An 18939-nucleotide genomic window follows, 5' to 3' on the forward strand; every position below is an offset into this window, starting at 1 on the left:
TCTTTAGGTCCTTATCTTCTTCTGCTTAATTGCCTGGCACTGTGGCCAGGACACAATAACCAGGGATTACCCTCTGACCCCAGGAGACATTTTTTTTGCCTTTATCTTAATGAGATATGCCCTAATATCTCATTATCTCTGCATAATACAGCACAAAGACTGAGTAGCTGAATGTGCAAGAATACTCAGCATACCATGTTGAATTAAAACTGGGATTTGGTTGTGGCACTGATTGATAAGTGAATTTGTGACATGTAATAATGGGCCATTGTCCCTTTGCCTTGTATTAATTTAAGTATTTCCATTAACCTAAAGAGGTAAAACATTACATAATTGCTATAATACACATTATGGACATAATGTAGTTAATTGTGTTTTGCTTTTCTAGGGGTTTTTCCATAGTATGTTACGATTAACGTTAAAAATGGAAAAATGACACTGGTAATTGATAATTATAGAAAGTTGGATTTCAAATATCACAATTATTCATGTTTTTGGCTTAATGCACTCTAAAAAACATGTTTACTTAGGTTGGCTACATTATGCTTTGTTATTAAAGTTGGTATTAAGTGCTTTTAGGGCATCTTTATGGCCTTTGTAGTGCACAATAGCCTCTTTTTCAATGTGTTTTTCTGAAAATTGATTCCACTTTTAATGTAAAAACTCTGGTCTGCCTGTGTGGACCCTCATCTTTTGCTTTATAGCTTTGTGCTCCCTGGTTTAATGTGTTTGTCTACGTGATAATGCCTTTTCCTTTCAGCTTGCAGTGAACCATCCGAAAAAATAATGAGCAAATTGCCTCCTTGCCTATTTGTTCAGTAATATCTATGAATCCAAGATAATCTCACCCTGAGATGAGACGGCTTTCAATTTTGCAAGTTGCAATGCATAAGAAAGCAAACTTTCAACTGTGTGGGGAAATGAGGAGTCTTTCTTTCTTTCTTTCTTTCTCACCGCCTGTCAAGTGCAAGTATAAATATGTATGGTTGTGTTTCAGGTCTGGTTTGATCCTCCGTTTACTGACAGAGATATATATTCTGTTAAGGTCGATACAGAAGAGGCTCAACTCCCTTCACTTTTAGCCATTTTGGACTGGTTACTTTTGGTTGACCAAAGTTTTTAAGTGAGCAGAAAGCTGACTGAGATGTTGATTCTCAGTGGGATCTGCAAGAATAATCCCAAACACATATTACAGGGAGTCTTTTGGTTAAAGAAACACTGCTTAAATGAGCATGTACCATGTATCAAGACTGTCTGACAAGTCTTTTCATTAAACCCCCAAAAATGACTAATGTTTACATTCAAGTGGCAGACAGAGGAGGTCCGAATGACACGCTAAATATATATCCTGTTCTCCAACAGCCCTTTAACATTGGTTTAGTAGAAATACTTGACGCTGTTGTGAACAAGTCCATATTTAGAAAATTAGTTTCTTGTCCATGAGGGCCACCGTAGCATCTGGATCTCCACCAACGTCTTCGGAAAGGGAGGGGTGAGCGAGAGAGTGTTGCAATCTAGACCTCACCGCTAGTTGCCGCGATATATAACACACTGTACCTTTAAGCAAACATAGATTGTGTTAGGTAAGTAAGCCACCAAATGCAAAAGAGTGTGTATCAAATATGGACAAATGTGTCCATCTGAAGTCTAAGATTTAAAGAAATGATTCAAATAGTTACAGAGAAAAGATTCACTTTAAATACAGCACTAAATAATTTTCAACGTTGGATTTTACCCAAAGGTTCTTCTGACAAATATTGTGAGACAGTTAACTACGGTTAAAAAAAGCGGTAAGCACTAAAGCTAAGGATGAGGGTCTGAAAATGACGGTTAACATCACAGTTTTTATAGACATGCTATGTTCAATAAAACCGTAAATAAATGGCCGTGATTTAAAATGAAAAATATTTTAAATATCTCAATTTCTAAAGACAATTGGTGCAGATATTTTCTCAGCATGGTGTGTAATTTCACAAGATAAAATGTCAAATACATTTGCAGCAGATTTTAAGAGATAGATAGTGAGCAGATTCTTCTTGTTCCTATGGTAATGACTCAGGCTCTTGGTTAGTAAATGCAATGTAAAAATAGAACTTGGTGTGTCTTTAACAAGTAGCATTATCTTGCCAATTAGTAGCATGTGAAGTCATTTGCAAGTGACAGGTTTTTTTTACTTGCTTCAACCTGTCAGTAGCATCTAAGATATTTGCTTTTTACTGAGCTGATTGTGATACAGTAAAACATTTATCTGCATTTGTATTATTTGTATAATTGTGTGTTAAAACCAGTCCTTTCAACCAACAATTTGTCAGAGTATTACTTGTTCTGGCTGACAAAAAGTAAGATTTTTTTTTAAAGCCTTGAAGAAAGTATGCAGTTAGTTTTACAAGCACCCCTCCTGTTTACATCTGGACCATCTATATCAATTTGTGATGACTGCAAAGTAGGAAAACACATTCCCCATCCGATAATTAATAAGTTGTTTCGCAGCATAAAAAAAAAAATATGCTGAGTCCAGGGATATGTCCAAGTTTAGGGGAATTTAGGAAAGTAATTAGTTTGAAATGAGTCTGAGTCATTCAGTGTATACTCTCAGTAAATATGCATATATAGTAGGAGACCAACAGTTCAAATTTAAATACTGAAACACTTTTCAAAGTGTTTCCTCGAACACAGCAGACCACTGGTAGTTCCTTTACTTTTTGTTTTATGAACAACAGTGAAGTTTATTTACAACAACTGGACAAAATGTGACTCTTAAGCGATCATTACACAACAGGGATGGAAATCCTGTTTCAGTGCCATCCAATGAATACAAAAAGAAGATGTTCTCTTGGGTTCACATGACTTATAACAAGACAGTGCTTTCAAACTAACTCACCTTAACAAGTTAGAATTTCATTGGGTGATGAAGCTAAACAAGAAAAATCCCAATCTTGTGCTTATCAGTCAAACAGCATGTACTCTCTGTCAACACGTCCATCTTGGCATCCATTTTTTCCTTAAGGAATTTACCACAGACAGGGTCAAAGAGCACTTCGGTATGAGATCAATACAGCGCTGATATAACTGTTTGTTCTGGTGGGATGACTGAAGCACCTGCTAAAAATGTCATCAGGTCATTGTTAACTTTACGTGACATGATTGATTACGCCCGGTGAAGAATCAATTTTTTGAAATCCAAAGAAATAAACTAAGGTGTGGCTCACATGAACATTTGACTGCTCGTGTTCAGAGACACAGAGACAGACAGTTTCTTTCTGTTAATGTATTGAACTTTCTGTAAGGAGAATTGCTTAATGGCACCATCCTTTCCATACATTAACTTATTAGACAATGTGAAATGTGAGAGCCAATTACTGCAATCAGTCAGTTTCTTCCCACCCCACTGAGCGCCTGCAAACACTGAATCACACACACACTGTACAGGCTCACACACTGTGAATCAGTCAAACTACACAGCCAAGAAATATGCTAATCATTCTTCACTTTCTCTCATCCTGTCGACACTGTTGCAAAATCAAAAATCCAACTGAAACACAAAACTGACAAAATGATGATCAATTAAAATCGAAATCTTTAATAAAAAAAATGAAAAGAAAAAATGTATGCATGGACTGAAAACAAAAGAGAAAGAAGGAAGAAAGGTCTGTCTCTTAAATGTTTTTTTGATAAGAAATCGCAATTTTTAATTACTTTTACAGACAAATAAATACAATAAATGAATAAATGTTCAAATAGATGCAATTGTGCAGCCCAAATAATCACTTTGTGGGTATTTAAGGTATGATGAGTGCTGCCCAAGAGACCTGTTATTATCTTCTGTCAACAAAATGTGCAAGGAGGAATGTAGACAAGTTGGAACAGTCCGGTGTTTGTCCTGTCAGTGACAGTAAATACACAGTAAATACCCAAATGGCTCATGGGTCATTGGGAACTATTTACCCCAGGGGAGCAGGGGTGTTTTTTAAATGTACACATTACTTCTCTTGGAAATAAATGAAAAAATACTAACTGAAGTTCTGAGGTCCTGTAAGTCCAGGAGTTCTTGGGCTCCAGAATCGGAAGAGGATGAAATTTAATGTTGATTTGTTGCATCTATTCTCGTCTGGAAACCTAAAGTTAGAAATTGACAGTATGAGTGTAGAGAAAATACAAATATACATAAATACCGTAAATAGTTCAAATACCCTCTGAAACACATTAATCACCATAAATTGATGATGTTGAACGCAGAAGTGCCTGCTGGTGGAATATTCCTTTAAGGGCTTCGATGGTTCTTCAACATGTTAACAGTTTCACTTATAAAACACAAGTGCGACGGATACCCAGCACCACTTAAACTTTAATTTCTAAGCAGGAGTGCGACAGCAATTTCATTTTGCTTATGTTTTCAACCTTTCTATATTTCTGCCTCTCCTGTCTTTATTCCTCTCTCTCTCTCTCTCCGTGCCCTTTTCAAAGAGGAGAGGCTCTCTGGGCTGGAGTGTCAATTAATGAACCTCGTTGTCTATGTTAATGAGTAGTAACATGCGTGCGTGGAAAAGGCCAAGTGAGTTTTCAGTCTGTCACAGTCCCACTCAGCACGTCACACCAAGATCGTTCTGGAAAGTAGGCGTGTTTGTTTCTCCACGCTCTCTTGTCTTGCCTTCCCCCCGCCAGTGGAAATGGTAATATCGTATAGATAATGCCACCTTATGAGACTTTCACAGCTTTTTGAATGTTAAGCACTTTCTTATTGAATTGGATGTTTGCTAATAAATCACATGGTGCCGGGGGTTGGCATGATTCACTCTCTGCTTCTCTCAGGGTAATTCTACCATGCAACGCTCAGGGGAAGCAAATTTGCATCCCTTCCATGACTAATTTAGCTGTTTGCTTTCACTGAGCTGGTGTACACATCATATATTTCTGTCCCCCCTTTCCTTTCCCCTTTCTCTCCCTGTTTCCTTTTCTTTCTCTCGTCACCCCTCTCATTATGCATCTCTTTTGAGAGCCTGTCAATGTGTTATTTTACAGTCATCCGTAACATCTCCCAATTCCGACAGAAAAATGCATTTTTTATTGGATTTAGTTTCCTCAGCGGTGCGAAGGAAACAGCGGTGAGGTGTTGGCGGTGTTGACTTACATCAAGTGCTGAACATCACTGAGAGAGAATTCACTAAAGGGCAGCTGTATCTGTAATCCAAATGTAAACAAATGGGTTCACCTCTGCACAGGACTGGAACCTGACATTACTCTCAAATTGATTTTCAGGGTTTTTTTAAAACATGTGTTGCATGCAGATCATGCAGCCGGTCGCCCCCTTATATTTTGCTACGTTTTTTGTTATTTTTTTGGCTGTTGTTTGTAGTCTTAGTAATCCATCTTGGATTTAAGGCTGATCTTAGTTTAGTCCAGTTGCAGGAAATTAAATGGATGAACTGGGAGCAAGCGGAAATCAGAGACTGTTGTGCACATTCTTTATAGAGTCCTGTCTCCACCACAGCACGCTGGATCAAACTTTTGCACTCGATGGGCGAACCGTTTTCTGAGCTGACTGATCCCAGGATGGGGAGAGGCGGACATCGCTGATACTTGGTGCTCACATGCAGTAAAGCTGATACACAGTGTTTACCAAATGTCAAACTTTTAATGTGAGGATGCAGACCATAGTATCATCACCGTCATCATCACAGCTCCAGTATATCAGCAGCTCCAGAGTACGAAAAGTAAAAAAAATAAAATACAGGACCTCCACGACTAAACTCAGTTGACTAAAATGACTCTTTGCTGGTGCTGAGTTTGTTTCATGGAGCGATCTGTAATCTGCAGACACGTTTATTGCCTTTCACTGTGAAGAAGAAAACTCACGAGCGGCCTCTGAAAATTCAGCCGGCGTCAAATTGATGTTTCTGCTCCCCAGACGTTCGGCAGAGATACAGGTCTGCCTCTCTTCAGGACACATTAGTGGGCGACCTCTGACCCTGGAGGATTATTGGCCCCACTTGCTCTGCTGCGTGGGACATTAACTGTGTAGAACAGTGTACTGCACCAGGCCATGTATGTCAGCGAGTAAGATAATGTATGTATCTGTGAGGAAGGGTAGGAGGAAGCAGCAGCTTTGGTGGCGCTTTAAGGGGAATGTGAGTGTGTATCATCCTCTCTCTGCGGACAAAAGCTCATCCATGTTAATCAGGTCCTTGGCCCCTTTGCCATTAATGACAAGGCAGGTAAGAGGGGATGTCAACACCGGGCTCTTTACAGCCAGATGCTGCCAATCCTTCCCTCCATCCATCCTGCCATCCATCGGCCGTAATGAGCGCTCATCCTGGCCTCCGCTGGCGGCTGAGAAATTGGAGTCATGATTATGAATTTATATGAGTGTTTAGGAGTGACGGTTAGACCAAATGCCACTGTTGCCGGTGGAGAATGGATTTATTAGGCTGATGGTTTTTCTGTGGTGATTTGTGAACAAGTGGGAGCTGGTTGGGGCGGATAACAGGATTTGAGTGGGTGATTAAAAGTTATCCTTGAAAGTTGTGTAGTTCTTTTCTAAGTTTGAATAATAGAATTTGTGCTCAAAGCATTTAGTCAATTTTGTGGAAATCTTGTTTGGATTTTGGACTAATTATATGAATCCTAAGTTCCCCAGCACGATCATTAAAGCTCTATTTGAATCTGTCTTAGGGACACAAACAGTAAACTGATTGAAATTGATATCAAACTTCGCTCTGACAGAGACAAAGCAAACTAAAACAGGCCATACTGTGAGCTGCTGTAAGTAGAGAATGTTTTACTGACCAACAACCATAAAGGGAGTTATTAACATCATTCATCATTCAGGCCATCAAGTGGGGGGCTTTCATCTCAGTGTTTTCTCTTTGAAGGTAAAGTCAAGACAGATAACATCTGCTCCAGGTTCCATATTGTCTCTGACCTCTGCCTTCTTTTTAGGCTCCATGTCATTTACTGCTCCGCCTGTGCTCCAAAACTACCACTTAACCCGCATGGCTGGGGGCCCGCTAGCTGTTTTCCCATTCAGCGCCGTTGCTTTAATACTTGGGTTAGTGAGTTTAGGGTTTGAGCTATGGTTTCATTTTGACTGAATCGAGTAAATGCATTTCTCATTGAATTCGATGCTGGGGAAAACACACAAAGATCTGCTGGCGCGCATTCGACTGATAAGAGAAGGAGGCTGGAACGAGATAAACCTCAACATTTAGGTACGCTGATTGCTCACATTAAAGGAAGACTATATTTCATTTCTCTTTGTACACAATGATTCAATTCACTTTTATAAAATTGATGTGCCGGTGTCTTACTTTACTTACTTACAAGTCCTGAATTCATACATTTACAATACAGTTCAGTACGGCTGCCATGGTACACTGGTCCCTTCAAAGAACAGTAGAAGTGAAAAGTGGAAGTACTGATTCAATGTTTATACTCAATTAAAAGTAAGAAAGTAAAGGCTGAAAGTATAAAAGTTAAAAATATCATTCAAAGATTATTAAACTTGAAGGTAGAATAAGTAGGATTTGTCCGAGCTGTTCCTAAATGCACCAGAAAGATAGTTGATTGTTGAGTCTCATCCCTAGGATGTCAAATACTGACGTTTTGGGTTGGTAAAGCGCACAGCAACAAATTCAGAAAATAAGAAAATACAGGGGGACATTAATATGCCTTTTCTATGCCATTCGACATCGTCATCATCTTAGTTGTTTCGTCTCACTATGTCTGCCGTGCATGATGTGCACTGATAGGTTGAAATCAGCCTTGTGATGTTGGGAAGAAAGCATGCAATGACGCAAAATAGAAATAAACGATAATTCCCCTCAAATGCATTAAAACCAAGTCAGAATTTTGAAAAATTTCTTTTTTTTTTTTTTTTTTTTTTTTACATAATCTTCTTCCTCAGTGATTCAAAAGGGTTTCACAGGAAATGGTGCATGCATGTACAGGATGTGGAGAAGTTCGGTCATGAGACAATCTGAGACAACACTGTTTACTGTCTTCTTACTCTTTGTTTACTAAAACAACTTGAACCTGACAACAGCAATGAAATCATTGCGCTCTGAGGTATGTTTGGCTGTGCTGTCAACATACTCAAGTTTCTCTTCTTCTATTGCATTGTTGGCACAGTAGCCTTATTTGCTGTCACTAATGGTTGATATTCATTTTAATACATGAAATACACAAACATACTTTATCTGATAGATGAACTGTTTCGTGCTGATGGCCGGCTCCGCTGTGACAAAACCTCTTAAAGAGTAAGCAAAGTAGCAGTTGCTATTAGAAATCAACTCCAATTCACACACTTTGCACAACTCACTGAATAGCTCACTTTGTGTTTAATGGATTAAGAAACAAACAATATCAAGTTGTTATTTTTTTCTGGTGGCCCAGAGACAAAGCATCTTGGAACACCTGTTTGTATTTTGAAGCCTCAGAGATGATTATTCCTATTCATCCCAAACAATTCAGCGGCAAATGAGGTACACTTAGACAGAACAGTGCGTTTGGATATTCAAAAGGCATGAGGACAGTGTTTGAATCCAGTCCATCAGTGGCAAATGTCCAAAAGTCGGATGCCAAGAATATTTCATCACTAATCTGCACAACATTTCTTGATTGTGGGCTTTCAGAGCATTTCAGCACAGAAGAATTGCTGTGTTGTCATCCTGAGCCAAGCTATCAAATAAAGGCTCTTGTATGGAGCCACAGAGTGTCTCTTTAAACAACAAATTATCACCAGGTGGTGGAGATGCCTGATGTACGGCACCAGTAATGATGGGAAACAATGGTGCCTGAAGAAATGGAGTGTTTTAGGAATCAGTACTTAGTTTCAGAGAAAGTTGCGCGGTCATATGGTAGATTCACAAAACTTAAGACTTACTATAGCAGTGTTTTCATCTAATTTTCAAGCAAATTGGAAGCGGAGTGTTGATGTTGTACAAAAGAAAAAAAAAGTTTCCATCAACTGGTTTGGAGCAAATTAAATAGGCTTTGCAAAGTGCAATTTTGGCACCATTGCCACATTATGCATGGTTACAGTTAATGGAATAGAGGAAGTAGAGGTCGTGAACCAGTAACAAAACCAGTTGTTTGCCAACCGCTAATAAACCTCAGAGAAGAAGAAGAAGTTGAGGACAAAGAAGAAGAACCAAAACCAATTGACTCTGCCATCTAAGAGAGAAAAATTCTAAGAGGTGTACAGGATTTTTTTTTTTTTTATTGGGCAAATTGAAATTACTCTTCCATGTCAGCTAGTAATGGTATTAATATCTTGTAAGAAATAGTGGAAACAGCTTCTTGTGGTAGTTGTTGTTCTTCAGCTTACACATTCATGTGTATTTGCTACATCAGAGCTTATTTGGAAAAGGTGTTTCCATCTCCCATTAAAGCTGCTGTAAGTGTTTTAGCTAACTCCCTGTCTGTTTTGCAGTTAGCATTCCCCTCCCTCCTCTCTACGTCACCTCATGAACATGCAGCAGTAATAACCAGGCGTAGTAGGAAATGGGAGGATCCTGCTCTCTGTGAGAAGCAGACAGGACCACCTTTTTTCTGGAGTTCTATGTCCTGATTGGATAAAGTGGGCAGGGATATCATAACATTTCTTTTCTCTTTTACTGCATGGGCAGGGGGAGAGTTACTGACCAAACAGTAATTACTGTTGGAATATAGAGCTATTCAACATTAATTCTAGTTAAAATAAAAAATAAAATAAATAAATAAATCACTTAATAAGGGCATGAACTCCTTTTCAAAAAAGCCAAAATCCTAACCTGGCATTAAAACTTTATTTTGAAAAGTTGAGGAGATTTGGGAAAAAAATTGACATTTCCATTAACCTTTTCTAAGCGTTACGTGTGAATCTCATGTTTTTAAAATGCACATTGAAAGATGTTGCTCATGCCAAAACCTCAGTCTAACTACAACTAAATCCCATTTTACTGACAAGCAGAGATGCTTGCTTCCATCTCCATGACAACACCTCTCTCTCCACTTATGCCTCCTATACTTTCTCTCCAGGGGTTTGGTTCCTTTATACACTTTATAGCAGTGGAGCTTAGTACATCCTGCAAAGAGAAAGATGGTTCACTCAGTGAGATTAAGTGACTCTTTGCTGTTGTTATTGAGACAGTTGTACAGTGATGATACATTGAAGAGTCCTACAATATCGAGCCAAGTATAGGTGTTACTTCATACACTGATGGCGGTGGCTGCCATGCAAGGTGCTGACCAGCACATCAGGAGCAATTTGGGGTTCAGTATCTTGCCCAAGGACACGTTGACATGCAGACCAGGGGATTCAAACCAGCAACCTTCTGATAACAAGACGCTGGCTCTACCCCTGAACCACAGCCACCCTTTAGTCCAATTTCTGGACTAACTGCACATTACTTGGCTTACTGACAACCCATCTCCTGATTTGCAACTGATTGACAGATTGAGGAAGAAATGAGTTTTGCAGACTGCTAAGTCTAATGGGTGTACCTCTAGATCCTCTATTAGATTGAAAAACCTGATTTCAAAAAACAAAACTGAAAGAAATCTGTTGAAATGCCACAAGTCGGACAACTTTCCTTTGGTATATGCTGTTTGAAGTGTCTAACCCAAAGTCTCCGAGCGTACCTGTCAACGAAGATAGTTGGTCAAATGTTTGACTAGAGCGTTAGAACTGAATGTAATGAAAGAATGCTGCCTCTAGCTGTTGGCTTGCAAATTAAGTTTAAATTCATGGCACGCAAATGAATGCATGGATGGGGGGCAAATGATCCTTTCTTGGTATCTCATGGTTATTCACACATGAGCATGCTAAATACGGACCGTCTACAGAGTCCTTATTTTGACCCCGATGGATTTAATTACTCTCAACCACCAGCTCAGCCTCTGATGAGGCAATTCAAGGTTTGGAACTTTTAAGTCAGTCACTTAATGGATGTATCAGTCATCGAAACTATCACGATTGGCTGATCGATTAACTAACAATTTGCGCATTTATTTGAAGTCTGAAATGGGGAATGCAAATACCAGCATTTAAAAATGAAAGCATAAACAATCCTGTCCCACTATAACCATATCATTCCTGGCAACAGCATGTAGGAATAAAACTATTTTAGCCAGACAGGCTGTGCAGTGTCAGTGTGCACCGACACACATCCCTGAGAAACTACTGAAAACAACATATCACAGTCCGCCTTCCTGTCAACTTGTCACTCCTCTGTCCCCGCTCCCCGGTCCTAAACCAGTGGTCTCACTTCCCATCTGGTCATCAGCTCCCCCACCCCCTCTCTCTCCCTCTCATTTTCTGTTTCTCACACAGGCACGCTCTCTTTTTCAATCCTTTGTTTGCCTCAGGCGTCTTGCTGTCTCCCAAGCATCATGTTCAGCTTCCAACCCCTAACACACGCACACATACCAGATTCCCATCCCCACAGAGAGCGCTGTGCCTCCCCTGGCCTCTGACAACGCACTGACACCCACCCGTATCCCAGTGGGAGCTGCTGACAGTAAAAGAGGACCTAACAAGAAGGAGTTTTTTAATCTTGTGTTGTCGTGATCCGACCATCTCAACAGGTGAACAGCAGGTGTCGTCATGATGAGACATCAAACGACGACCAGAGCAAAACTCGTGGGCATGCACACACACCTACACGCATTGGTTGACAGACACACCCCTCTCCGTCTCCACGAAACACATGTTTTAACAAATGTGCTGTTATATTGAGTAGTGACGTCTGCGGTGACAGCACAGCAGTGTCTCATGGTTGCTTGGATGATGTGTTTGTACAGAGGTTGAGACTCTTGTTATTGAGACAAATGATACATGATAAGGCAACGAAGCAAGGACGGAAGTTTTGCTACAGTGCTGCTGATGAGAAATACATCACTGCCACTTGTTTGATCGTTTGACTGCTTGTATCTTGGCCCATCTGAATTACAGGTGCAGAATTAGTATTTCTTTAAAAATAAGCTTTAAAAATAATTATCATGATTATGAATTAAGACTTAAAAACATTTTGTCAGGTCCAACAGCGTTTGTCAGCCAATAGTATAACACTGTCGGTATCATGTGGTATGTGTTTCATTAGCGATCAATAGTCTTAGTAGTTGTCAGTTTGTGGAAAAGCATATAAGAAAATGGCTGCTGGCTTTAGCAATGTTAACATTACTAAATCTTACAAACATTAACATTAGCTAGCTAGCATTAGCAACGTTAACGTTAATAGCAATGTCAGGTAGGGCAACAAATTGGGAATCACTTGAGAAGGGCAGATGATTTGAATGTGAATGCAAAATCATCACTAATCAATGAATGCAAAATTTGTTTTCAGCAACCACACTTTCACACTTGTGTGTCTGACCCATCATTCAGTATTCTGATGTATTCAGATATTTGAATAACCTTCATGCATATGTAGTGCTGTCCAAGGTGAGTCATATGAAACAAAATCTTCAAGTCACGAGTTTAAAGTTCAGGAAATGCATTTGGTTTTGGAATTAACGAAGGGGGATGTTTGGATTTTTGCACTTACCATGCAATAACAATAAATTCCTTTTTGATTAAGTTCAGCATCGGCTTTACTTAACTGCCTCGGGAAAGAAAAATAAAAAGCCTACCCAGGGCAGCAGACTGCCAGCTTTTATTCAACTGAGGCTTGACACTGCCGACTTCTGAAAGCAACACAACCTGCTTTCTATGAAACAGCTCAAAGGGCTCACAGTAATTCTCTCTTGTAATCATTATTCCAGCCACCTTTTTTCATTTTCCACCAACTTTATTAAAGCAGCAGTGAGAGTGGTGGCTGCCAGAGATATTATTCCACAAGTTCATTTGCATAAAACGCAACAGGGTGCTTTTCTTGCCATATGGGTCTCAGCAGTGCTCTTTGCATATTTCTGAGGTAAAAAGTGGAGGTATGCAGTTAGAATCCTGCAAAAAATTCACTCTCTTAGATGGACACAAGTGTTAATTAAACAGAGCTCAAGTGTTTTGCGGTATCACAGTATCACTGTTCTGATATGCCACCTGGATAGTGAGCAACTTCGAGCTAGTTAGGCAGAAAGCTGTGCAATATTCATTACCCTGCCTTTTTAAAATCCTCTTGATATGTCAACATAAAGGAAGTATGTCATTTGAATGATCGTTGCTCTTCTGTGCCCTCTTTCCTTGATCAAACTGAACTTTTTCTTGAAGGTGTCACTGTAATTAGTGCCTCTGCATGTGTGGGGGGAAGTGGATGTGTAGGGAGTGGGCGGATAGATGCGTTTAAGTGTGTGTATGAATGACATTTTTTCATTGCTTGCATACTGGGAAGTGAAAAGCTTATCTTTCAAACATATAAACCATAGAGGAAACTTAAAATCAAGTGGTTGATCTAGCCTAATGGGTCCTTAAAGGTCCACTTTGTAAGAATTCCCAAATCGTCAAAGATCTATGCTTTTTGTTTCCCAACTCGTCAAATACTGATGCTGTGGGTTTCCCAACTCACCCTAGACTAACTAATACTTTCGAATGGCGGCCGACCCGACCTACAATTCCAAAGTGTCAGTATTTGCAGAGTTGGGAATGATGATCAGCAAGAAAAAACAAGCTATCATCTGCAAACACCATGACTCTTGATCGCTGGGTTAACACAAATTCATGTCATGCAAACAAGATTGCACTTTCACTCATTTCAGAATTATTATAGTGGGACTATAGTGTAACTGCTAACTGCTGCTATATGTAGCTGCTGTTTAGAAAGTTAGCTTAGTTAGTCGTGCAGCTAGCAGGCCCGAACTGGAGCTCAGAGCACCGAGGGAGTGTTGATGTTTACACCACTGACACTGAAGTTTTGGACCGGGTCAAGCCAGGGCTAGCTTGTTAGTATGCTAACTTCAGGCTCTGCTACACGGTACAAAAAACTTCAGTCAAAACTTTTATTTCTTCACATTCTGTTGATAATTTTAATTCATATTTGTATGTTTTGAACTAAAATCTTAAATATTGCGCCTTTATAAATTCCAGAGAAAACCAGATGTATCAGGGAGGAAGAATATGAATAAGAAATCAGCAAATCAGCAGGTAATAAACGTGACACAACAGGCTATTTAATCACTACAATATGTCATATGGAAATGCCTGAATGATTTTGTGAAAAAAGCATCTTCAGTGTTCCTGTTTACTCAGTAAGGAAGACCTGATGGGATAAAAGACTCAGAAATGCTATCTGAAATGTGACACAAACATGCAGTGATTTCCATCTGTGAAAACTGCATCGTGATGTACAATCCGAGACTAGATCAAAGGACAACTCTACTATTCACACCTCGCTGATTTCTCTTGACACTTGACAAGTCACCCACCTCCCTCTTCTTCTGTCTCTCTGTACGTGTCTCCTTTAAGTTTCTCTTTCCCTGAACTTTTTACATGCTGAGTAGAAAAAGGTATCTGAATAGGTGCTTTAACAACTGTGGAGTTGTCAGTCTCCCCCTCCGCCCGCCTTCACAGCCATTTCAAAACCAAGATTGGGAATCCTCTCCCTTCTCTCCACATTCATTTTCACTTTTTTCTTCACTGAGCATCTACAAATCATTCGGGGCGAGGATAAAGGCATGCATACAGAGAGATGAATGGTTTAATTTAGATTCAAATGGCATAAAGTGGGCTAATCGGAATAGCTGACAAAAGCTCTATGACGGAGAAGTGATAACCTGCAGGCTGCTTCCTTATTGCGGGAGATGGGAGTGAAGTGCTGGGCTGGTTTACAGGTCTAATTGCATGACTCAGTTTAGGGAGTGAGAGACTAACATGGGAGGACAAATTCCTGTGGGATTTAGCACTTCATGAGTGTTACTTTGCATCAAAAGTTGGGACTCACAGCCTTTTGACAAGTTTTTTAAAAGTCTGTTTATGATGGAGAAACTCTTTCTTTTCTTTCCTCTTTCATGTTTTCTCACCTGTCACTTCCATGTTTGTCTCTGTCTGGACGTCCACTGATGTCTTCCCTTCTGTTTGCATATCGGACTGCTCTTGCTTGTGTTCTGTTTTTCTGGTTAGGTTTTTGTTTCGCTCTGTTTGTCATCCATATTACTTCTTTCTGGTTCTTGTCTACAGCTTTTCCTACTGTGGTCTGTTTCCTGTTGGTCTGGCTCACTCTCTCCACTTTTCTTTGACCTGTCCTTCACTGTCTAGGCTGTGTGTGTGTCTGTTTGCAAGTCGATTTACAGACATACAAATCTGATGTTGCCCAACTCGAGGCATTCTTCAGGTCGAAGCTAAAAGCCTCCTCGAGGGCAGTGCTGGAGACTTTAAGGGCTTGACAAAGAGTCAGAAATCACGCTCCTTCTCTGGGTCATAACTCAGTCAAGCCCTAACACGCAGACATGAAACACAAATTTGTATCAGTGTCACTTACACTTTCAGGAGAAGTCATTATCTCTGATGTCCACCGCGAATAAACATCAATAACCCACTCCCAAAACTTTTAATTAAAGACCCCTCAGAACTTGCTTAAGAATGTAAGAAGAAGATGAACCTTTATTTGATTACATATCATACAATGTACAACATGGTGAAAATGGTACTCTGCATTTAACCCACCCCGGGGACGGGTCCCGGGGACCAACTCCAGATCTTAGCCAGTTCCTTGGTCAAGGGAACTGACTGGAGAATCAACCTAATGTACGTGTTTTGAGAGGAATAGTCACATTTTTTAGTTTTCTCCAACATAAACCAGTGAGTTGTGTCAGACAGGAGCTGCTAATACCTAATTTGGCATATGGTGCTTTTAATTGTACCAATTTGCCAAAGTCAATGAGGCGGAAAGAGAATACAAGTACCCACCTGTTGCTGACATTACAACAACAACATTGTTTGATGAGCTTTTATTGGGCATTGCTCCTCTTATGGCTTTTGCTTTTTCTGTTGTCATATTGGATAAAAAATAGGCCACTAAGTCGGTGTCAACATCTGTCCACATTAGCAAAAACATGACGTCTGAAAAAAGCAGACAATCCAATGGGCGCCAATCAATAGCCAATCGGCATCACGGGTGTGACTTACACTGATGTCAGGCTGTTGTCAAGTGTTTATCAAGCTTAGCGCAGGAACCAACAAGGATTAACCCCTAACCCCACAACAATTATGACGCTATGGACAAGATAGGCACGTCACACTGTGACGACTTCCCAGATAGCAAAATTGGTGAACAAGACATGTTCACCCGGCCCACATACCACGTGGCACGATAACGCTTGGGCGGTCTGCTCCTGTTTGCCAGATGTGAGCCATTAGCAGGCCATACCATGACATGGATCTGATTCTCTAGCGTTAACTTGGTCCAGAGCAGGTCAGCAGTAAAGTGTAGGTTACAATGAGAGTCAATCGTGGTTCAAGTAAGTTCCTGATTACTATAAAACCTGAGTTAAACCCAGAGTTAGCTGGATAATCCACTATTTCACTTATAATAAATAAATCTGCAGTTGTGAGAATCTCTGAAATAAAAGTTGATTATTATAAATCATAAATCAAATCAAACGTTTTTTCATCATAATGACCCAATCTGTGTGGGTTGTGTCACTTAGTTCACTCGGTTCAAAGAGGATCTGTGTAGTCGCAGGTGATCTCATACTGAAATACACAAAGGTTTTACAAGAACAAATTGTGCCGTATGACAAGCTAACAAAGACAATCTGCACCACAAGCTTAATTATCTCAAACTCATTTTTTCTGAAATGACAGGTCTCTCAAAAAGAAGCAGGCTGACAAACACAAGCCAGTGATTATGTGAAATTATTGGTGACTTGGGATTTGACACAACATTTATTTAAAAAGATGTTTTTCAAGCAATTTACAAGCTTTTGCAGAAAAGTAGCACTGTAACTACAGAGACAGCTGGGTATTAGGTATTAGGTGGTAACACCCCCCCTCAGCTCAGTCCAAAGAGCGAATTCATTAAGCCTCGATCTCATCACTTCTGTCACGAAATAAACCTTTCAAACTCACGCTCCTCAGTTGGTTGAGCAGCTTTCATATCCTCAGGCCGCATGAAAGTTCCTCAAAAACCGATAAGACTTACAAAAACTAATGGCTGTCAACCTGAAAACCTGTCTTTTTCTGAGAGTTTGCCAAGTTTACTTGCTGCTTCTTTAACTTGATGAAGTACAGCACACATTTTCTGCATTATTTATTGATTAGAAGTTGCTGGAACAGAGATTTTCTCAAGGCAAATACTCTTCATGGTTGAGTTTAACAATGGCCAGACAGGAACAAATCATTAATTCAAACCTGGAAGGCATACTGTATATTAAAAAGTATTGGATATGATTCAGTCTTTTCAAATAAGAAAGATGATGCGGAGTCATTGTGTGGGTATTGGGAATATTATGACAGCTGCTAAATAACTGCACAGTCAATACTCACTACTAATACTGCTAATAATGCCACTATAATTCATTCCACTGTAATAATGGTGCTGTAGTATCTATATATTAAATTTCTTAACATGCTATTACTGTGGCTCTTGGGATGGCAAGGCTGAAATAACTCTACTACTATTGGATGGGCCTAGAGACACCAGTCGCCCTATTACATGACACTGTACCAGCAAAATGATTTTAAAGCTGTATCTTAAAAAGTTAGATAATCGTCGTTTAATCTTATTTAACCTCGAGTTGCTTTGTGATCACCTAATGTGCATTTTAAGTATTCGACTTAATATCTAACAATTAGTAAAACTGACAGTTACGTATCAGCAACAACACTCAATTACAAACATTAAATCCATCATTAACTCAGAGAGGAAAAGCTAACTAATAATTCAAACGATGCGTGACGTTTCATTTCAAATTACATTTCTTCTTCTTTCTTTCTGTCTCTCTATCACGCATCCTTTTTCATCCTGTCAGCAGTTTCTTTTCGTTCTGGCCTGATGCCAGTAGCTTTGTAGTCAGCTTTAAGAACATGACAGCTAACCACACACACTGTATCATGATCACTTAATCCCATTCTTATGTCATTATAGTACACCGTACTTACTGCGGTTTAGGATGCGATCACACCTACGGTCTAGTTGTTAGTCTGTTGAGTCCCAGAGTGCAAAATTACAAGTTTATTAAGAGCGTGTTCATTTTGATTTAGAAGTAGTATGTGTAATGGACAGTATGGCAACCTTATAGATCGTTATACTAAAGAAAGACATTGACCACAGGACAATCTTAAAATCTGGGCTTTCCAGGAATTATTTTGCGATTATGTTTCTGAAATCAACCTTTCTCGGTGCACCTTTCTTATTTTCTCTCACCATTCGTTGTCCACCAGAGTGGCTTTCATACCCCTCCAAGAGCCAGTGTGTATGTGCTGCATCAGCTGTGGGTCACAGTATGTGTAGGTTGCGGGATAACTACAGTTACTGGTATAAGCAGAGGGTTTTCCATAAGGAGTCATATCACTTCTCGAAATGCAACATGTATTGCAGCTGCATCGCATTATGTTCTGTGTACATGGACTATTGTGGGTGAAGAAATTGTGTGATTGCGACTGAAGCCTTTGCACCTTGAATTCTCACTGAAACTAAACGTTTTCAATGTGGTTAAAAAAGCAGAAATACTTTATCGTTTTTCTGACAATTCACCTCAGTGCAGATATTTATTACTGTTGGAATCTCGTGTTTGATGTGTCCAAGATAAAAAAATAATCTGTTTTTAAGTTTGATAAAACCAGTTAAGCCTGTTTACAGCCCTAATCTGTCATCGTCATCGTTTTCCCTTTTTTTTATATCCTGTTTCCCTCAGAGCCAAGAAGAAGACCAAGCCCTTGAACCTTAAGATCCACAGCAGTGTGGGCAGCTGTGAGAATCTGCCCACGCAGCGCTCGCCCCTCCACACCGAACGATCTCTGCGATCCTTCTTCTTCCCCTCCTTCATCCCCTCCACACCTCCTGTCCATGCTGAAACACCCTCTGCAAGTAA

The 18939-nt window shown here is 39.8% G+C and overlaps 1 protein-coding gene across 1 annotated transcript in view; it reads left to right on the forward strand.

Annotated features, from left to right (window-relative positions):
- Positions 1 to 18939, forward strand: part of ksr2 (kinase suppressor of ras 2) — an 89211-nt gene that overhangs the window by 29327 nt on the left and 40945 nt on the right. The window contains exon 6 of the mRNA XM_073466895.1: positions 18763 to 18935. Coding sequence (XP_073322996.1) covers positions 18763 to 18935 — 173 coding nt within the window. The remainder of the gene's footprint in view (positions 1 to 18762; positions 18936 to 18939) is intronic.

Source organism: Pagrus major, chromosome 5 (genome assembly GCF_040436345.1).
Source record: "Pagrus major chromosome 5, Pma_NU_1.0".
Lineage (NCBI taxonomy): Eukaryota > Metazoa > Chordata > Actinopteri > Spariformes > Sparidae > Pagrus > Pagrus major.